Source organism: Myotis yumanensis, unplaced genomic scaffold (genome assembly GCF_028538775.1).
Source record: "Myotis yumanensis isolate MYYU_CA2020_CCGP unplaced genomic scaffold, mMyoYum1.0.hap1 SCAF_10, whole genome shotgun sequence".
Lineage (NCBI taxonomy): Eukaryota > Metazoa > Chordata > Mammalia > Chiroptera > Vespertilionidae > Myotis > Myotis yumanensis.
Genome location: NW_027223761.1, coordinates 37791822 through 37814882, shown reverse-complemented (window position 1 = coordinate 37814882; position 23061 = coordinate 37791822). Strand labels below are relative to the sequence as shown.

Genomic DNA, 23061 nt, shown 5'->3' with positions numbered 1-23061 from the left:
TTTACCTTCTATAATTGAAACTTTGTTGCCTTGAGAGGAGCTCAGAGCAGGCCAAGGCGGGCAAGAGGGAAGCCTCCTGCTCGCTCCAGCTCCATGGCCACGGCTGGCAGAAAGCAGGTATCTGGGGTTTATTTACCTTCTATAATTGAAACTTTGTTGCTTTGAGTGGAGCTCATAGCCGCCACGGCAAGCAGGAAGCTTAGCTTCCTCCATCATTGGGGCATCCAAGCCTCCTGCTTGCTCCAGCTCCGTGGCTGCCAGCCGCCATGTTGGTTGGGTTAATTTGCATATAGTTGCTCTGATTGGCTGGTGGGTGTGGCTTAAGGCATAGCAAAGGTATGGTCAATTTGCATGTTTGTCTTCTTTTTTTTAAATTTTTTTATTGCTTAAAGTATTACAAAGGGTATTACATATGTGTCCTTTTTTCCCCCGCCCTTGTGCATGTTTGTCCTTTATTAGTGTAGATCAGGGGTGGGCAAACTTTTTGACTCGAGGGCCACAATGGGTTCTTAAACTGGACCGGAGGGCCGGAACAAAAGCATGGATGGAGTGTTTGTGTGAACTAATATAAATTCAAAGTAAACATCATTACATAAAAGGGTATGGTCTTTTTTTTTTTAGTTTTATTCATTTCAAACGGGTCGGATCCGGCCCACGGGCTGTAGTTTGCCCACAGCTGGTGTAGATAGTAGCTGGAACCATTACTTTTATATAACTAACATCCCTGGTCAACTGATAAATTACTCTGTACTCAGGACCATGCTAGACTCTGCAAATAACTATGTTTTGATCCCTCTAAAACAGTGGTTGGCAAACTACGGCTCGCGAGCCACATGCGGCTCTTTGGCTCCTTGAGTGTGGCTCTTCCACAAAATACCGACTTCTGCACATGGGCCACAAAGTTTCAATCACACTGTACATGCGCACCTGCACGTGGTATTCTGTGGAAGAGCCACACTCAAGGGGCCAAAGAGCCGCATGTGGCTCGCGAGCCGCAGTTTGCCGACCACTGCTCTAAAACATGACTTTCCTCTTATACAACCACAGAAATTGCTTCAAAATGTTGCTTCTACATGAAAAGTCTTGGTTTCTGCATCTCAATTCAATACCTTATTATTTCCAGAACTAGACAGCTGAGAAATAAGTCTCTAAGCTACTTTTAAAAAGATTCTTAGACATTTGTTTCCTTAAACTTACCAGAGAGTATCTATTAGTGAACACTAAATAACTGCACTATTTCATTACTCTCAGGGTATATTCTAAGTCCTTGATTGAATTAAATGAATCAAGAAAAGAAATTTGGAGTACTAGTAATTGGTTTAATGTTTAATGTGTGGTTAGTTTAGAGGCAATAAAGAAAGGTCAAGGTCATTAGCCTTTCCTATGCCACATATTATCTCACAGGATATCTTGATTAAATTCTGCAAATACAATCTCTTGAGCCAATATTGAATCTTGTAATAGTCATATATGCAAGATGACTCTTTGGTTATGTTTCTAATTTAAAAAATTTTCTGCCACCTAAGTCTCTTTAATAGCATCCTACTTTAATTTCAGATACAGTCCTTAAAATTTTGCACTTGCAATAACAGAAAGCAGATAATATTCACATTGCCAAGTGATAGACTGACCTCTAGTGGACATTAAAGAAACTACTGAACAAGCTTTGAGACATCCCTGATCCAGTTAGAGCTGTCTATGACATTGTGAAAACAATGTTTAAAACAATGATAATAAAATTTTACGTGGGGTTTCTTATTCAATTCAAGCTAATCAGAAGAGAACAGGATTAACAGAAAATACTGGTTCATACCTCACCTCTGTCACTTTCTATCTGTGTAATGTCTGTCTCAGTTTCCCCATCTGTGAAATGGAAAAAATAGTATTACCTACTTCCTGGTGTTGAGGAGAGGATCAAATAAGACAATATACAAAAAGCATCAAAACACTGTGTAGTACATAGTTCACTGACATAAAATTATTGGTTATTATTATTTTGTACCTGGAAGAGATTATGGTTGGAGGCAAATCATAATTTCAGAGGATGTGAAGAAAAGCAAGAGTCCTAGCAGGAACACATTTCTCTAGGGATTAGGCTATAACAAACCAACATAGCACCAGTTCAGTTAGTCCTCTCATTTCCAGAAATAAATGAGCTATGCTTGTATATAATTAAACAGGAGGGGAGATCAGAAGCTAGTGAACTATGCCAGATAACGTTTTATGGGAAATATTGGGAGGTTTTTTTGTTGTACCAATATGGGCATGATGAAGACTACCACATATTACCTTTTAAACCAAAACCAAAGTCACCTGGATCTTTATCCTTTTTTTTTTTTAATATATTTTATTGATTTTTTACAGAGAGAAAGGGAGAGAGATAAAGAGTTAGAAACATTGATCAGCTGCCTCCTGCACATCTCCTACTGGGGATGTGCCCGCAACCCAGGTACATGCCCTTGACCGGAATCGAACCTGGGACCTTTCAGTCCGCAGGCTGACGCTCTATCCACTGAGCCAAACCGGTTTCGGCGGATCTTTATCCTTTAAACTCCTGTTATACTTAATGTCTACAGCACATACAATTAGTACTTTGCAGCACACTAACTAAATCATCATCAGTCTCAGATCCTCCGAATCACACATGCAGAACTTTTCTACCACTGACTTTTCCTTTAATTGGGCTTACAGCATAGAATTATAAACATTTTAAAACAACATTCCACTGCTTTCAGAGTAATATGGCTGATTAATGACTAAAAGATGCCTCCATACAAAATTAATAATATAATTTCCACCTCTTTTTCCCAGGAAAGCCAAAATCAGCAATTATTTTAGGCTGACAGAAATGCCCATAAAATTGAAAAATCACCTACAATTTCAAGTTATTTCTTTACTACAAATAATTGCCATCCAGAGAAAAATGACTTGTTTTTCGCATAAAACAATATGATCACTCTAATGAAATGAATATAGCTTTTAGTTCTTTCCATCACTAATCTGAGGTGCCCTGATTCATTTCAGTTAATTCTAATTTTTTATTCTATGAACACTCCAAATTGAAATTAAAAGTTGCAATTCAGTTATTTAATACAAACATGAACCATTAAAATGACATAAAAGTTCCTCTAAGATCTTATTCATAACATTTACATGTATTTACTACAAGAGACTAAAAAGGACCAATTTATGCAACTGAGATCATAAATTGTGATTCATGTTTTATATATGTAAAACCACAACTCAGAAATAATTACAAAAATGAATTCTGCAATATGGTTAGGTAAATTCTAGAAAATATCACACACACACTGTCATATAATTCTTTCTGCAATTTAATGTCACGAAGATATGTAACACTATTAAAGCATATATTTCAGGATAACAGCAAAAAATAGACTGCATGAAGTTTTTGGAAAACTTAAATTTGTTTGGAAATATAAAAGCAATAAAGCTACTTCATTATAGTATTTGATACTTCACTAAGTGCAGTGCCATAAAAACTGTGTTGCTGAATACTTCCCTAATACCTGTCTAGAAAATATAATGTAGCAGAAGGAAGATCAATTCTGAAATTATGAAGAAAAAAGCCCATTCTCTTACGCATTCTTTAGACAGACTTAATGATGTGCTGTTATCTTCTTGTTTTTCTTGCACTAAATCAACACATTCTTAAGAGAGGAACAATAACAATTCAGTTCTACCAAAGACACTAAAATACAAAAGACAACTCTAAACCCAGGCAAAGACCTAAAGAAAAGCATTTATTCATATAAATTTCCTTTTTAGAAATTAAAAGATATGGAAGTTGTAACAGAATACAGCCCAGTTCTCCTAAGGAAAATATCTAGAGAAGGCCCACAAGATGACTCCAAGAAACACCACAAGGCATGGATTTACCAAGGTCTGTTCCGTGATTCTGGACTTTGCTGCACATTTTAAAGAAATTGGCAAACTGATTCCAGAATGTATCATTTGTAAAGGCTAAGGTCCCAGAAAAGGTCAAAACAATCTGATAACAGAAAGAAGTTGGACTCATACTACCTGGTTTCAAAAACTATAAATCTACAGTAATCAAGACACTGTGGTACCAGAGCAAGGACAGACAGATTGATGGAGTAAGGACAGACAGATTGATGGAAAAGAACAGAGGTCAGGAGATTGTCAACAAGGTGGCAGCTTTATCTGTGATGGCCAAAAAATGCAAACTACCCAATGTCCGCTAACGGGTGAACAGACAGCCTGTGGTACATCCATACAACAGCATGCTGCACGGCAATGAGGAGGAATAAAGGACTGATACACACAACATAGATGAATATCACTGAGAAAAAGAAGGCAGACAAAAAAGAGTTCTGGATGATTCCAATTACATAAGATTTGAGAAAATGCAAACTAATCTCTTGTGACAAAAAGTGGTCAAGAGTTGCGGAGGGATGGGGCCTGGCAGGGAGAAGCAGGAAGGAGGTGTGGGAAGGGTCATGAGGGAACATTGGGGAGGAATGGGTATGTTCATTATCTGGAGTGTATCATTTAGCCATGGTTTCACTGGTATATACATATATCAAAAATAATCAAATTGTACACTTTAAACATATACATTTTATTACATGTCATCTATATCTCAATGAAGCTGTTAAAATGTGTGCACACACACACACAGATTTCTACTTCCAGTCAAGAGGAATAACAGAGAGCAGATTTACCCTTCTGTCTTTAACTGCTAGAAAACTGGGTAAAATGTATCACACACAATTTTCAGATATCACATAACAGACAACACAGGACTGTGATACTTGAGAAAAGGAAAACCCGCATTGTCTGAAACATCATTATGCAGCACATGACTAAAGAAATACGTGAACATGAGTAAGAGAGAAATGGAAGATATTTTTTAAATGATCCAAATGGACTTTCTACAGATGAAAAATACAGTACTGAAGTGAAAAACAGAGTGGATATGATTAACAGCAGGATAGAGACTTCCGAAGAAAAGATCAGTTAATTTGAAGACACAGCAACAGAAACTAGACAAAATGAAACACACAAGAGAGATAAAAGGCCGGGGAAAAAATAAGCAGAGCTTCAGTGACCTGTGGACATTGCCAAGCATGTAAAGTGTGTGTGTGTGGGGGGGGGGGGGGGGGGGAGGGAGTGTGGGAGAGGGAGAGGGAGAGAGAGAGAGAGAGAGAGAGAGAGAGAGAGAGAGAGAGAGACTCAAAAGGAGAGAAATGAGGTAAGAACATAAAGAAGTAATGGCTGAAATTTTTCTAAATATGATGAAAACTATAAACCAAGAAGTTCAACAAACACCAAACTGCATGCAGATAAAAAGAAACAGATTAAAAAAAAATCTGATAAGTTAACCTTATCAAAACTAATTTTTTTGCTCTTCAGAAGATCCTGTTAAAAATTAAAAGATAAATTACAGACTGGGAGAAAATATTTGCAAATCACATATCTGACAAGGAACTTGTATCCAGAATAGATAAAGAACTCTCAATTTTTTTAAAAAAGAGCTCTCAAAACTCAACATTTATGTATTTTATTTTTTACAGAGAGGAGGGGAGAGGGATAGAGAGTTAGAAACATTGATGAGAGAGAAACATCGATCAGCTGCCTCCTGCACATCCCCTACTGGGGATGTGCCCACAACCAAGGTACATGCCCTTGACTGGAATCGAACCTGGGACCCTTCAGTCCACAGGCCGACGACGCTCTATCCACTGAGACAAACCAGGTAGGGCTCAAAACTCAACATTTAAAAAAAACCCAATTAGAAAATGGGCAAAACAAATATAAACATTTCATCAAAGAAGACAAACAAATGGCAAATAAGCACATGAAAAGATGATTGACCATTAGGGAAATGTGAATTAAAATCACAACAGCATATCAGAATGGCTAGAATAAGAAATAGTGACAATCAGAATGGCTATCATTGATAAATTAACAAGTAAGTGTTGGTGAGGATGCCGAGAAAAGGGAACCTTTGTACACTGTTGGTGGGAATGCAGACTGGGGCAGCCACTGTGGAAAACAGTACAGAGTTTCCTCAAAAAATAAAAATGGATTCCACTCTGGGTCAGTCTTTCTCTCTCTCTCTCTCTCTCTCTCTCTCCTCTCTCCTCCCTTCCTCCCTCCCACTCTTTCTAAAAATCAATGGAAAAAATATCCTTGGGTGAGGATTAACCACAACAAAATGTCAAACCCATAAAAGAATTAAATAGTAATAATCTATATGTATGATCACATCCTAAAAATGTGTTAATTCCTATTTTGTTTCTTTCTTCTTCAGCAAAGAGAATGTACAGAACAAATAAGAAGTGAAGATGCAGACAGACAAGGTGAGGCAAAAAAAGGACACAGACAGTCATTCTAGGCCCAGCTGAACGACATGTTAAAGAAAGTTGCAGGTGCAACCTCAGAGCCAGTATCAGTAAACTTAGAAAACCTGTAGGACACCTTAGACACCTACAGTCAAGTGTTATACAAATGACACCATCTGATCATTTCACCTTATAAGCCAAACAACACGGGTCATAAACCACCGGAAAGCCTACGTATCAGTTAGCCAAGGTTGTTCTCATTAGACTTTGAGGGAGGACAGTTGGCAATGGCAGGAGCTCAGAGGTGTCAAAACAGAGGTTGTGGGACAGGAAGAAAATGCAGGAGGACAGGAGCCCCAAAATATAACTAGTGCAGAGTTAACAGAGCACTATAATAGCTAATATGGTACAACTACCCAAATATGATAGCACTACCTTCTACATGCAATAATATGCTCATAATAAAATACAAATAAACCAAAAGGCTATATTTCTGGATAAGAGATTTTAAATTTTCCGTTAATCCAAGTGACTTTACTCTGCCTTATCCAGTTCGTTGACTACACATTTAGAAGCTAATAACTAAGAAACAGAAAATAGCCAGAAAAAAAATCAACAAAGGTATTCCAAGAATACATAACAAATTAAATATTGGGAGAGCAAATCAAACTGTTTTGACTAAAATTTCAAAAGCCCACATGACTTTTCCCAAACTTCATCTATTATTTACTACTAGAGGCCCGGTGCACAAAAACTCGTGCACTTGGGTGGGGGGAGGGTCCCTCAGCCCAGCCTGTGCCCTCTCACAGTCCAGGAGCCCTCAGGGGATGTCCGACTGGCAGCTTAGACTCGCTCACCCAGGGGAGCACTGACCACCAGGGAGCAGCTCCGGCCCCACCCCCCCATCACCTGTCCACTACTGCCGGTTGTCGCTGTCCCCTGATCGCTGTCCCCTCCCTCTGCCCACTGGCACCTGCCTTGGCTGGCCTGGCGCCTCCCGCTCTCGGGCCCCACCGACGAGTCGTTCCACTGTTCGGTCGAGTTGCATATTAGGCTTTTATTATATAGGATTTATGCAATGTGCTAAACAGAGTAATCTCAGGTATGTTTCTTGAATCTGCCACGTCACCCTCCTTAAGCTTGTTTATCTGGGCATATATTATTTTTCTATTCTCTCCATGTTAATTTTAAAATATCTAGAACCACTCCTGAAAATAGTAATTGTCCATTCAACAACACAGAAAAATACAAATTACTATGTGACATTACCATTTATGTCCATGTTCGCTGTATATTCTACCAATGTGGAAGCTGCGGGAGCTATGAAGGTGCAAGTATATGTACCACTTGCACTCCACTCCTTCTTATAGCTCTGCGGCTCTTTACATACAAGCTTACTTTGGTTTTCTTCATTTTACGTATAGATCTTAGTTTGGTGCATTTTCTGGATACACTGAATGGCAGCAAAGCCATTACAACCATTTTTAGATGGCAGCTTTTTCCGAGCAAGCATTGTACCATAATCCTGCTAAGGGTCAAATGCATCAATGCCTCTCTGGGAAGCCCTTCCATGCAGTGAGTCATTTCTCCTCCGGAATGAAGGTTTCACTCTGTTGAGTAAATATCTGCTTATATGCAGACATCTCTCACTCCGGGTCAGTCAACTATGCCATGCCCTCTCTTTTCTCATTTTTGAAATCTACAAACCCTTACATATATATGATTACAGTGCTTAACATGGAGCTGTGCTGATAGAAAAGCACTCAAATATTTGTTGATTTATTGCTCAACTGTACTTGGAATAAAAAAATCTTCCATATTAGTAATAAAATATAGCTCTTCCTACAGGAATTCCACCATACTCAGAACAATCCCTAGGTTCTTGTTTAGCATATACAGTGGAGTCACACATGCACAAATTCAAAGTTATTTATTACAGCATTGTTTACTACAGCAAAATATGGGGAAATGTCCAAATGCCCCTCAATAGGGGACTAGAGGCATGTCCATACAGTGGAATGCAGCAATTTAAAAATGAAGATGCTTTTTTTTTTAACTGGAACAATCTCCTAGACATTGTTAAGCAAAACAAAACAAAAAATCAAGGTGCAAGCCCATAGTATACTACCATTTGTGTAAAACAGATGTGAAATTTTATTTATAAACATATTGTATATGCATAACATGTTTAATTTATACACACACACACATACAAACAGAACATCTCTGCAAAGATATTGATTTTAAGGAAATGAGTGTCAAGAAGACAGGGACAAAAGGAAGACCTTTTTCACTGCATACCTTCCTATTTTTAAATTATGTACCAAGTAATTAAACTGTAAACTAAAAGAATATATAGAATAGCTACATGCAGCGGCTCTGTAAATAAGACCTGGATTTAAGTCCCAACTCTGCCACTTACGGGTGTGACCTTACACAAGTTCTCCAAGTTCATCTATAAAATGGGGGTAATAATAGTTACTGCAAGAATGAAATCAAATCAAGTATTTAAATTACTTAGCACAGTGCCTAGAAAGTATTATTATTTAATATTTTCTTTTAAATGGCACTATAGACTTAGAAATCATAGTCTTCACCAATCTCGTTTCTCTTCTTATTCTCAGCGAGCAAATTTTGCTAGTTCCTCTTTCAAAAAGATGTAACATCCAACCATTTCTGTCCATTTTATAAGCATTAGAAGATTGGCACAGACCACAAAGAATCAGCTAAAGATTTAAACTTCCACCCTGGCCGATGTGGCTAGGTGGTAATAGTGTCAGCCCTCAAACTGAGGGTCTTGGGTTTCATTCCCGGTCAAGCAGGGACGCCTAAGGGAGGCAACCAATCAATGTGAGGCAACCAATCAATGTGTCCCTCTTTTCTCTCTCTCTCTCTCTCTCTCTCTCTCTCTTTCTCTCTCTCTCTCTCTCTCTCCCCTTCCTCATTCCCTTCCTCTTTCTCTAAAAATTAAAAAAGATTTAAATTTCCTAAGCCAGGCAAAAAATATATATAAGTAAATTAAATAAATGTCCTAAGCAAGGCAACTAGGAGCCATTGCACATTTCCACTATAGAAACATCGCTATACAATCTCTACTAAATGCCAGATGCCAACAATTTATATTTGTATCCCTACTTCACTACTTAGAAAGTGTGTTCAAACACTTTAGTTTAATTCCTGGAATAAAAATCTCAGCAACAGAAAGTCCATTAAAGGGCATTATTATTTTTCAACAACTATGAGGCAAACAGAGAAGATATTTTTATTCCTCATTTGTAGATAAAGAGGAATTGCTAAAGTGAAACATGATTTACAAAAAAAAAAAAAAATTCCTATAATTCAGATCTTCTCATTTGTCTACTTATTTCACCCACATTTTCACCAGGAAGTGTCCATTCTCACCAGGAAGTCATCAAGAATACTGTTCTCTCACCTAGAAGGCTCTGACTTGTGTTAAATCAAGACTTGGTCAGATGACTGCGTTAAAAACTGTGGTACATCTACACAATGGAATACTACGCTGCTGTAAAAAAGAAGGAGCACTTACCATTCACAACAGCGTGGATGGACATGGAGAGCATTATGCTAAGCAAAACAAGCCAGTTGGAGAAAGATAAATATCACATGATCTCACTCATTTGAGGAATATAATGCACAACATAAACTGATGAACAAAAATAGATCCAGAGACAGAGAAGCAATGAATAGATGTCAAACCTCAGAGGGAAGGCAGTGGAGGGCAGGGGAGCGGAGCAGCGGTGGTGGTGAGAGGTCAACCAAAGGACTTGTATGCATGCATATAAGCATAACTAACAAACACAGACACCAGGGGGCATGTGCTGGGGGGTGGGAGTGGTCAGGGAGAGATCAATGGGCAGGGGGGGGGGGGGAGACATATGCAATACTTTAATCAATAAAAAATTTTTAAAAAGGAAGAAAAAAAAAAGACCTGGTTCACAGTTGCTGTCCTGGATCTGGAAGCCACAGTCTCCCTCGGAATTCTAGCTATTGTGGTAGCAAACAACTTAGATCCATACAACTGTCTGCTGAGCATATCTACAAGGATGACCCACAAATTCAACATGTTAACAGCAGTAATAATCTCACCTTGCTCCTCCTCCTCAGCCTCGTGGCCTCCCTGTCACAGTGACTGGTCCCACGATCACCAAGTAGCCAAACATAAATCTAAAAGTCATTCTACTCTCCTTCTCCCTAAACTCACAAACGCTGCTTCTACCTCTAAATATCTTTAGCATTAATCTGCTTCTCTTCAGAACAGACACAGAATAGAAGAGAGAGAGTTGGAGAGGAGGACTCATGCCTAGTCCCCCAAACTTCCAGGATTGGGGAGCAATGAGTACGAGCCCTGACCCTGGCACCAAACTAGCGTTCAAATCCCAACTGAGGCACTTTCTAGCTATCTGACCTTGGGTATATTACTTAACCTACATCTTAGTTTTCTCATCTGTCCAATTGAAATAATACTAGCAGTTACCTTATAGGATTGTTGTAAAGTATAAATAAATTAATATAATGTAAGTGCTGAGAATGTCTTGTACACTTTATAGTATTCACTACTATTTATAACGTAAGCATGATTTTTAATATCATAAGACATTTATTCTAAAACAGTGTAAAATCCAGACTTTTTCATCAAGACAGAAAATCAAAACATAGCCCAGTGTCCAATTAATCTGAGCCTCCATCACATTTCAAGTTTTAGTCATGCCATGCCTATGGCCCTTTCCCTACACTACAACTCCAATAGCTCTTGCCTGGATTACTATGCCAGCCTCCAATTAACTGATCTCTTTCTTTCTAGCCCTCTCCCATACATTCTCCAAATTGCAGCCAAAATGATTTTTCTAAAATGAATGTCTACTTATGCTATTCTCCTACTTAAAGCCCTTCAATCACTCCCTAATACTTTGAATTAAAAATCTAGATTTGCCCTGGCCGGTGTTGCTAACTGGTTAGAGCGTCAGCTCGTGCACCAAAGGGTCATGAGTTTGATTCCCAGTCAAGGGCATATGCCTGGGTTGCAGGTTCGATCCCCAGTCCCAGTTGGGGCATATACAGAAGACAACCAGTCAATGTCTCTCTGATATCTCTCTCTATCTCTCTCTCTATCTCTCTCTCTCTCTCTCCCTCCCCCCCCCCTCCCTCCCCCCCTCCCTCCTCCCCACCCACCTCCCTCCTACCCTCTAAAAATCAATGGAAAAAATATCCTCAGGTGAGAAATTAACAAAAATAAAATACAATAAAATCTAGATTCAAGATGGCTTGAAGAGCCCAATATGATCTGTATAATATAGTCTCTGGCCTCATCTCCATCCCCACCTCATACTCTCAGCTCATGCCATCATTTTTTTTTCAGTTCTTAAAACTCTTTCAGTTCCTGTCTCACATTCGCATGTTATTTCCTCTGCTGAAACACTGTGCCCCATCTCTCTACCTTTTACCTGACTAATTTCTACCTATCTTTCAGTCTTAATTTAGGTGCTACGTCACCCAAAACCACATCTCCTGCTCTCAAGTCTGGATTCGGTGCCCTTCCTACAAGTCAAAAAGTACTACGTACTTCCCCCACCGTAGCACCTTTCTCAACTGCCTATTTACTAGTCTGTGTGCCCCTACAGACTGTAGACTCCATGAAGGTAGAGACCACACCTTTCTTTTATCCCAGTGCTCACCAAAATGTCTGCCACATGGTAGGTGCTTTTTATTAAATACCTGTTAAATTTAAATAACTTAATATCACAAATAGGGCTTCACACGATTTATGAATATTTTACAAACAACATTAAAGGTAAGGATTTTTTAAAACTAAAGTAAACCAAGTAAATAAAATACTAATAAATACCGAACTTGAAAATCTTAGGAATGCACTCAATAGGACACACAGTCTAATCATTAGGAGACTCCAGTGACCAGGTCAGAGTCCTTGGAAAATGGCAAAATGAGCTTCTCTGAAGAATAGGTGCAAAGAGTTTCCAGTAACACAGAGGCAAGAAATCATGAGTAACAATATATCTCCTGCTAAGCCTCTGGAACCAAAAAAAAAAATCTATCATAGATCTTTTAAAGATATAAAATACATGCTTCAAACCTCCTGGCCAGCTATAAATTCCACCACACTGAACTGAAAAATCAATGGCTGAAATTCATGCAAACTAAACAACATTGACAAGTACAAAAACCTTAATATTCAATCTTACCTCTACCTCAATTTCCAATCCTCTTACTGTCCCACGCCCATACACAAAGCAACACTTTATATATAGCTCTCGGATGACTTCTGTCACACTCTAACATATTACGTGTGTACCTCTCTGCCACCAGGCCCTCATGAAGACAGGGGTGGTGCCATTAATTCATCATTGAACCTTGAGGGCTACCACAATGCACAGAGTAGTAGGTATTCAGTTGTTTGTGAAAAAGAGAAAAAGAAAGAAGACAAGGGAAGAGAAAGCAGAGCAACATATTTACACAAAAAAGCCAAAGGTAGCAGTTGAAGTGGTAGAGAACTCCCACAGATGTAAACAAAAGAAGCCTGAAAGAAGTTAAATTGCTGAAACTTAACATTCAGATGACTCAGTAAACTTTTAAAATATGAATTAATATTAGAAATAATGACTACTCAGTTTCATTCCATTGGCACGCTACAAATAAGCCTATAAAGTAAGGAGCTCCATGTAGAGTTCTTTATATATCATACACACACACACACACACACACACACACACACACACACTCTAGAAGTCCAGTGGGGGGTCCCTCAGCCCAGCCTGCACCCTCTCACAGTCCGGAACCCCTTAGGGGATGTCCACCTGCCGGCCCAAGCCCAATCACCCCTCTCGCAGTCCGGGGCTCTTGCAGTGCAGTCTGGGACCCCTGGCTCCTTAGCACCTGCCTGCAGTGGAGCTGGGAGAGGCTCCTGCCACCACCACTGCACTCGCCAGCTGCAAACCTGGCTTCTGGCTGAGCAGCACTCCCCCTGTGGAAGCGCACTGACCACCAGGGGGCAGCTCCTCCATTGAGCGTCTGCCCCTGGTGGTCAGTGCATGTCATAGCAACTGGTCATTCCACCGTTCAGTCAATTTGCATATTAGGGTTTTAGTATATAGGAGGATTATCCTATCTAATAATGGACAAACATGGTAATTGACCATACCTTCGCTACGCCTCCCAGTGGCTAATCAGCGTGATATGCAAATTAACCACCAACAAAGATGGTGGTTAATTTGCATATACTGGCTGGGAGCAAAGACTGAAGACAACGTGGAAGCGAAGCGCTATAGAAGGGAGCAAAGTAGAGGTGACGGAGACAGGAACGGAGCCAAGGCTGCAGAGGTGAGAGGCAGGAGGGGAAACGCAGCCGGAGCGGCTGGGAGCGGGAGGGCAAACCCAGCCGCAGTGGGTTTCGCTCCCATCTCTGCTTTGCTCCAGCAGCAGGAAGCCCTATTCTTGCAGGAATCTTCCTGCAACGGGCCTCTAGTATATATATATTAAAGATATATTATATATCATCAATCTCCACAGAGGCGATTAAAAAGGGGGGGCGGACAGAAATGGGGAGAGAAAAAGAAAGCTGTTCCATGCTCCAGCTAGGTATCTAAGAAGCCACAGTGATTTTAAATACTTCAACAATGGATGTCCATGGCCAATATTACTAACAATATTTTGAGAAAGATACAGGAGGATGTTTTACGATCAAGGAGAGAAAAGAAGAAAGATGTTGGCTATTCTCAACAGAAATTCATTATCCTATTTTCACTTAGCAACATGACTCTAAAATTTTCAGAGATAAAGTGATAAATTCATGTGTTTGGTATTTGTATCAGATATGCAAATATTTGAAAAGTCATTATTTCAACATTAAATATCACTATTCACATTGCACAGTATGCAGACTGGAGTCAGAGGGAAAAGTGACTATGGAAGATTTGTTTTTCGCAGAGTCAGAGAATCTGTTCGCTCTCCGAGACAGCCAAGGATGTACCCTCCCCCTAATGAACTTAAGGACACTGCCCACATTCTCTAAAACCAATGGCCTGGGCTGTGCTAGAGTTCATGGAAAAGAGATGTAATCTGTCATAATCACATATGCTTTGGGCTCTTTAAATGAAAAGGTTTAAAGAATTCTAAAACTTGGACCTTTCTCACCAGGGAAATTCTCCCAACCTTCTGACTTCTTTTTTTCACAATACCAAATCAAAGCTTGAATAGCACCCACACTGAGCTTAGGCTCATCCCAGAAAAGACTCCTCTAAAGCCTTAGCACTTCAGAAGAAAGTCTGTTCTGAAAAAGAACCATCTGTCCCTGGAGGATGAGCCCATTCCAAAAGGAAGATACCCAACTTCCCCTGTTTTATTAATTTACTGGCATGATAACTTGCATCAATTTAAAGGCATTTCATCCACAAAGAGCGAACTGTTTGAAAGCTGAATGCACTAAATCTTCTTTCATGGGACCTATAAGAATTTTTGAACTCTTAATGGTTTGCACTTAATGCTTTATTTTTAAATCAGATTTAATCATTTCATAAAACCAGTAGTTCTTTATGAAGATTAATTTCATTTTACCTCCATATCTATTACCCCAGGTCAGAATTGCAATGAATTGTGATGCCATTTGAAACCACTAATACTGTACTTGACAATCCAATTAGTAAACGAGTCTGAAAACACAATTTTCCAAAATGATTATAGTGTTCCCACTTCCTATTCTTAAATATATAAGACTCTAATTGAATGTCCATACTATTTTATTTATAGATCTTTCTCAAATAAGCTCACAATAAAACCACCAGTTTTTAATTCCTATTCCCACAAAGGCTCTTTGTAAGCTCTATGTTGAAGACTTAACAGAGCTGTGTTTTTAAAAAAAAAATAATTTAATGAATAAATGTCAAAATAATAAACATTTTCTTATGAAGACTCAGAAGTCCTTAATGTATATATTTTATAATGGTAGGAACAGAGGATAAAACCATGAAAGTATAATAAAGCTCAATTATACAAAATAGATGTATGTGTAAGTATGTATGAGCATGTGGTATATATCCACTTTGTGAATTATCTACCAAAAAAATTAATGTCAGGGAATTTTAATCCACTACTTCACCACCTTCTATGCTACAGTATGTTCAGGAATATAAAATCAATCAGGTAAATCTGCCAGAAGCCAGTTCCAGCATGTCATAATTGCAAGAGTTTCATCAAAAGGTTGATGGAACTTGGGGACTCAACAAGGGCTGAGTCACATATGTTGTCACCTGTTGGGAATGGCTGAAGGCATTTCCCCAAACCTGAAAAGGAATGATTGTGGCTGCCAGACAGCTCAGGGCATCTTAATCTACATGTTATTATTGCCTCCTACTGGCCAAACACCTGAACAGCCATAGGCTAATTCCCCCATTCTGACAATAGACTCTGTATAGGAAACCCTGACCCTTTGAAGTGTATATCTCCCCCGTGCCTCAGGACAATTTGTGTTAATAAAAAGCATGGGGTCCTGAGATGAGGAGATCTTAGTTCCTTTTAGCGAGGCTCCTCTGACCCCCAAATGCCTTTCAAAATTATGCTTCGTCTCTGGACTCTAAGTTACACACAGCCTTCTCCAGATTGCTGAACCCTTCTTAATGCTGGAACAAGAACCCCAGCATAAATCACTAAATCAAAACCCAGAATGGAGAAGTAACCATAATACTACATCAGGAGTGGGAGGGAATCACAAAACCCAGAAATTGGGAAAAATACCAAAGGACATTCTCTCATGGACGTCCTGTCGTATGCTGACATGGGCACTATTAAAAGTTTTCCCATGACAGAAAGCCCACTGTTTACTTTCCCCCGAAAGTTCATTCCATTGGATACTAATGATGGACTATTTCTCCTCATATTGAGCCAAAATTATTTTCCTATAAATCGACCTACTGGTCATGCCTAGTCTGTCCTTCTTACAGATATGCCTAGTCCCTCTTTAGCAGATCTCCGTCTTCCAGATGTGAAGACAATACACATGTGTCCCTTAATCATGCTTCCTAGTGGCTGCGCCTTTTCTACATCTCCAATCCCTCAGGTGTTCTTCATATCGTTTAAAGACCCTTCACCATCGCAGGCCCTTCACTCTCCTCTGGGTGAAATTCTATTTGCCCATAACTCTATTGAAAAATGGCATCTAGAACCAAAAGTCATACTCTACAAATTATCAACATTTGTTCACTAGAAAAAAAGATATTTGGGAAAGAGCCAAAGCAAAGAGCCTTCTGCTTCCTAGGGAGCAAGCTTGGCACGTACTATGGAAATAGCTAAATGAACAGAAAATAAGCAATACTATTCAGAGACAGTGATGAGAACAATGTAGGGAGGGTAGCGAAAAACAGATAGTTTCATCAATCTATTTGTTCTTTTAAAAAGTTAAACACCCTATATACTAGTCCACAACCTAAATTATCTGAGATACTGGTAATGCAAATATAACTTTCTAAATCTGCAATAAGCATAGGTATATATAGAGTAGTCATAGCTTTTTATTGAAAAATTCCTTTTAATCTCACCTAAAGAATCAAATAAAATCAAAATACTAGGTTTAGTATTTAGTTTCTCTGGAAATTATACCAATCAGACATGTTAAGCATTCTAGAAATGAAACATTTGATACAATTAAGGAAATCCTAATAAAAAAATAGCCTGAAAAATAGATAATATAGGGCTGAGAAATGACTTATTAATAACTCATTCAATTCTGAGTATAATAAATACAGCTATTACAATTTCAATTCACTAGTGGCTGAGCTCAAAATGCTAAAACTCAATCAGCCTCAAGAAACCAGATCTAATCGGTAGCATCACTGCCTGCTACATTTATTAAATCACGGAATTATTTTAGGCTTAAAGGAATTTAGATGAAAAAAGCAAACAAAACACCAAAGCTAGTAAGAAGTAGGACCAGAATTCCAGACCAAAACCTGGCACCTTATCTACTATACTTGACCAACCCTTCAAACATTTGAAAACAGCTATTATAGCTTCCTCTTCTCACCTCCTACCCCTAACCAACCTTCTTTTCAAGGCCAGGTCTTAAATGATTGCAAATGATGGATCTCAGAACCAAGTCCTACATAAATGACCTCAGGAAATTCAGACATGTTCTTTCATATCTAAAGGGACAGCCTAGACCCGTGGTCGGCAAACCGCGGCTCGCGAGCCACATGCAGCTCTTTGGCCCCTTGAGTGTGGCTCTTCCACAAAATACCGCGTGCGGGCGCGCACGTCCAGTGTGATTGAAACTTCGTGGCCTATGCGCAGAAGTCAGTATTTTGTGGAAGAGCCGGTATTTTGTGAAAGAGCCACACTCAAGGGGCCAAAGAGCCGCGATTTACCAAGCCACAGTTTGCCAACCACTGGTAGACTATGTCTTGAGGGAATAACCATCCAGCCTAGACTCCTGAGCTGCTGAGCCACTCCTCAACCCCTCAGTTACTCTGAATAAGACAAAGCAAGAGAGACCTGAGAGACACAGCCCTGGAGCAGAGTCAATCCGTGAGTGACTATGGGAGATTCGAAGAGAAGCAATAACTAGGCCAACATCAGAAGCATTAGAGGGCAGTAACTCTAATTCAGGGGCCTTCTCCATGTCCCTTCCCCAATGGCTCTCTCTCCACTTGGTCTCAGCCAGCATGATGGGTTGGTCCTTCTATTATCTACTAAATCCTGGGACAAGCAGGAGATAGTATAAAGAGAAAGTATAAAGCCACACAGGGAGCTCTCCATGAGCTATAACCTTCAAGTAGATAGGCAAGTAACCTAGGATTGATAGCAAAATGGCGGGATGCTATATGAAGAGAATCAGGAAGGCAAAAGTTCAAAATAGCAGATGCTTGGAGAAAATAATAAAGACAAAGAAAAGGAGTTTTTAAAGCTAGACTTAGAATAAGGAGAATAAAGCCAAGATAAATTGAATTCTTAACTACAAATTGTGCTTCTGTCTTCTCCATCAAAACTGATCTCAGTATGTTCTCCTACAGGTGGGTTCTCTTCTTTTTGTTGATAGTTTCTTTTGCTGTGCAGAGATTTTTAGCTTGATGTAGTCTCATGTGTTTATCTTCTCCTGAGTTTCCCTTGCCCTCCGAGACCTATCACCAAAAAATATTGCTGTGAAAGATGTCTGACATTTTACTGCCTATGTTTTCTTCTAGTGTTTTTATGGTTTCACAACTTACATTTAAGTCTTTTATCCATTTTGAGTTCATTCTTGTGTATGGTGTAAGTTGGTTTCATTATTTTTCATGTACCTGTCCAATTTTCCCAACACCATTTATTAAAGAGACTCTCTTTACTCCATTGTATGTTCTTGCCTCCTTTGTCAGATATTACTTGACCATAAAGGGTTGGGTTGATTTCTGGGCTCTCTGTTGTGACAGCATGGATGGACCTGGAGACTATTATGCTAAGTGAAATAAGCCAGTCAGAGAAAGACAAATACCATATGATCTCACTAATATGTGGAATCTAATGAGCAAAATAAACTGAAGAACAAAATGGAACCAGAAGCATGAATACATGGAACAGACTGTCTGGTGCTCAAGAGGAGGGAGATGGGGGGGTGACTAGATAAAGAATATAAAGGAAATAGCTCAAAGACATATATGCATACCCAATGGACACAGACAATAATTTGGTAAAGGCCAAGGAAGGGGGCGGTGGGGAAAAGGGGGAGGTCCAGGGGGAGGGGTACTCCTGCAATAATGTCAGGAGTACCCCTGACATTATTTTAAAAAAATACAAGGGAAATTACCTCAACTCTTAGCCCAGCATAACAGGCTCTTTGTAAGCTAAACACTACTATCCTGTCAAGTCACTATCTCTGATTGTTCTCCTAGATATCAACTTTTTTAAAAAATATATTTTATTGATTTTATACAGAGAGGAAGGGAGAGGGATAGAGAGTTAGGAACATCGATGAGAGAGAAACATCGATCAGCTGCCTCCTGCACACCCCCTACTGGGGATGTGTCCGCAACCCAGGTACATGCCCTTGACCGGAATCGAACCCGGGACCCTTCAGTCCGCAGGCCGACGCTCTATCCACTGAGCCAAACCGGCTAGGGCTAGATATCAACTTTTTTTAAAAAAAAAAAAAATGTTTTTATTGAATTTTAGAGAGAGGGGAAGGGAGAGGGATAGAGAAATAGAAACATCAATGTTTTCATTGATCAGCTGCCTCCTGCATGCCCCGTACTGGGAATCTCGCCTGCAATCTGGGCATGTGCCCTGACCAAGAATCAAACCAGTGACCTCCTGGTTCATGGGTCAATGCTCAACCAGTGAGCCACCTCCAGGCCTTTGGGCCTGCTGTTCATTCTGCCTCAGAATCCTTTCCCTTTTGGCTCACCCTTCCCTGACTTCCCCAAGCAGACTCAGGAGTGCTCTCCTCCAAGTCCCACAGCACCTATCTATGAGTCTCTTATAGCACCTCCCATAGAATAGTACAATTTTTTGGCTTTGCTTCCCTCAAAGAGACCATGAGCTCTCAAAAGCTATATCTTTGTATTTCAAGAACCTAGTATATACATATGCCTGGCTGATGTGGCTCAGTTGGTTGAAGCATCATCCTGTGCATCGAAAGGTTGCTGGTTCGATTCCCGGTCAGGGCACATACCTGGGTTGTGGGTTTGGTCCCAGTCAGGGCATGTGTGGAATGTCGATGTTTCCTTCTCTCTCTCTCTCTCTCGCTCGCTCTCGCTCTCGCTCTCACTCTCTCTCAATTCTGCATGTCCTGTTTGCTTTGTCTTCTGTGCTCTATATAATCCTGTATCGAGAAAGTCTATATTACACAGACTTCACTGGCAGGTGGCTCCCCAACCCCTGCATTCCAACCAACCAACCCAACCCAGGTGCACACATAAGTCCTAATAAACTCATATCTTTTCAGCCAGTCCTCCAGGTTATTTCTTTGGAATCAGCAAACAGTATGCTGAGGCCTTCTCGGACGTTGGCTCTGTATAACAGGGATGATGAAACGTTCTGGAATTAGACAGTGTTGATTGTTGCAAAACCTTGTGATATACTAAAAGCCCAGTTACATACTTTAAAAGGGTGAATTTTATAATATTTTAATTATATCACAATTTTAAAAGTGAGGTGTGACTATAAGAAGGAGTTAAGAGTATACCTTATAACATATGTACCATCAAAGAGATACGACAGAAAAACAGTTAACTTGAAAATCACTACTAGACATTGGTGCATCCTTTCATAATAACAAATATGAAAATAACTGAATTTTATTACCATAAACTGAACACCAACATAAAAAAGATTGAAAGGAAAAGCTAATATGATTTCCATGAAAAACATCCAAGGATAAGTATTTGCTTTCTTCCTAATATCTCAGCTGGTTGGAAGTTGAGCTCCCTTAGAGCAGATATAAGAGCCTCTATGTTAGATCCGCTAACTGCAAATAGACTTGAAAGAATTCAAGTATAAGAACCTGAGCCTCAGATGCCCTGTCTTTGGTAAATCATAAGTGGATTCTCTCTCGACAAACTCTGTCACTGCAGATGAGCATTCACTGTGACAATGACAAAGTCACAGAGTAGAACTTTCAATTACCAGCACCTCAACCTTAGAGGCTGAATGAACATTTTTCATAAGGCTTTTCTTAGAGTCCCTAAATAAATATGTGTGAGTCCAATGACCAGTTTTTCCAAATAAACACAGTTCATGGTGAAAATATTGAATCAGCCCTGGCTGGGTTTCTCAGTGGTTAGAGCGCCTGCCCACAGACCAAAGAATCTTGGTTAGATCCACAGTCAAGGGCACATACCTGGGTTGCAGATTCTATCCCCGGCCCCAGTAGGGATGCATGTTGGAGGCAACCAATCAATGCGTCTTTCTCACATTGATGTTTCTCTCTCTCTCTCACCCCGCCCTCTCTCTTTCTCTCTCCCCCTCTTCCCTCCCTTCCACTCTCTCTAAAAATCAATGAAAAAAATATTCTCAGCTGAGGATTAACAACAACAACAAAAAAGCATACTGACTCACAAGCAAACTTTGAACACATACAATGTAAAAATGAAAATATAGCAGCATTCTGAAATAATGCCTGGAACATTACAGGCTCCCAATAAATGTTTGTTGAATGGATGTTTATAATGGTTAATAATATCTACTAAATAATTTAGATCAAAAATAAGCCAAATGCAATAGTATTTCTAAATCAACTTATCTTTAAAACTGAAAGGTGTTGTTTTTTGCTTTATTCCTAATGTAATACCACATCCTCACCGATATTCAAACTGACAAATCTAATTATTAAGAAAGATAATTAGTCCATTATAAGTAGAAAGGATATTCTGATTAATTATAAAAGTTAGTGCCACTCACCTTATATACCTTTATGAAATGAAACAACTTCAGGTTGAAAAAGCTGCAGGAAATTGTGAGGTGATTAGTTTTTCATGCACCCTATGATTTATTTCAGTTAATGAACTAAGAAAAGATATATTAATACAGTTAGTTTAACAATAAGTTGTCCACTTTCCATATTCTGGAACCCTAAGGCAGATCCAACCAAAACACAGTTCACCTTGGAGCTCAGCTCAGCGGGAAGGGACATTCTTAAAGCACTAATTTACCAAAGCTGAGAAGGTCAGCACTTAATTTTACATTACAGTTTCCTTTTCTTAAGCCTCTTTTAAAATCAGGGAAATTATTTCTCGGTATCTAACAACTGTGGGGCTTGAAATACTATATGGGATCATGAGATGGATAAAAGACGTAGGAAGCACCTTCAGAGATCACATCTCCTCTTTCAGGACACTCACTTCTAAAAGTCTCTAAGGAGAGAGTCTCACAACGTGTGACAGACACCAGCAGAAGTCGTCCTCGATCTCCCTGACAGCAGCATAAGCTCTTTCCTTCCATCTTTAAGGAAACAGGAAGCTGGCCTAAGTATCACCCTTTGTATCATCATCTTTCAGGTATTTTATTGGAAATCACACTACTCAGTTCTCACTCGCATTAACTCTTGCTTAATTTACTGACTCCACAAAATAACACTTTTAAAGAAAACATAGTTATTTGGTCTCTGTATGAAAAGGACTTTCTGAGCATAAAAGCAACGAATCAAAAATAAAAAGGTTAATAGGTAGACAACATAAAATTGTTTTAAATTCTATAAGCCAAAAGCATTATAAATTAAATGAAAAAGGCCATTGTGGGGACATGCCCCCATATGATAAGCAAGGGTTAATATCCTGACTCTATCAAGAATTCACACAAATCAGTGTCTGGCCAAGTCAGCGCCCCCACTGTTCCCCTCCTTGCTTATACAGAAACAGTGCAAGGTTCCTCCAAAAAAAAAAAAAAGAGGTTACTTTCTGCAGGTTTCAGAAGTTCACTCTTGCCTCCCCTGCATTGGTCCTTTGCCTCCTACCTGGATACCCTCTTTCTTCCAAGTCCAGTTACACTGAAGATTCAGATACACAGACAGCCTGGTCTTTATTTCAGATTTTCCCCAAGATACAGACGGAAACACTTTCTACATGGCTCTATAGCCTGCGGGCAAGTAACAACTCGCCCTGGGCTCCACGGATACCTGATTCAACGAATTCCAGCCAAAGCCCAGTACACTGGGCTGGGAGAGGCAGAAATCAAACAATTAAGCAATAGATAATAAAAAAATGAGACTCCAATATAAAAAGCATCATCGAGTTTATGCAGG

General features: G+C 39.5%; 1 protein-coding gene across 17 annotated transcripts in view; it reads right to left on the bottom strand.

The window, feature by feature from the left end:
- Positions 1–23061, bottom strand: part of STK33 (serine/threonine kinase 33) — a 145085-nt gene that overhangs the window by 118167 nt on the left and 3857 nt on the right. For 2 of the 17 annotated variants that reach the window (XM_070425353.1, XM_070425355.1), the window contains exons 1-3: positions 22774–22845; positions 21723–21765; positions 1814–1863 (exon numbers count right to left, since the gene is read on the bottom strand). The exons of 7 other annotated variants lie outside the window; for them this stretch is intronic. Coding sequence is in view for 1 of the 10 variants with exons in the window: in XM_070425366.1 (XP_070281467.1) it covers positions 21723–21765 (43 nt within the window). In the remaining 9 variants the exon portion in view is untranslated. Of the gene's footprint in view, positions 1–1813; positions 1864–18304; positions 18443–21722; positions 21766–22773; positions 22846–23061 lie in introns of those variants that run through there. 8 more of the 17 variants (XM_070425357.1, XM_070425356.1, XM_070425352.1 and 5 more) reach the window with 7 other exon arrangements.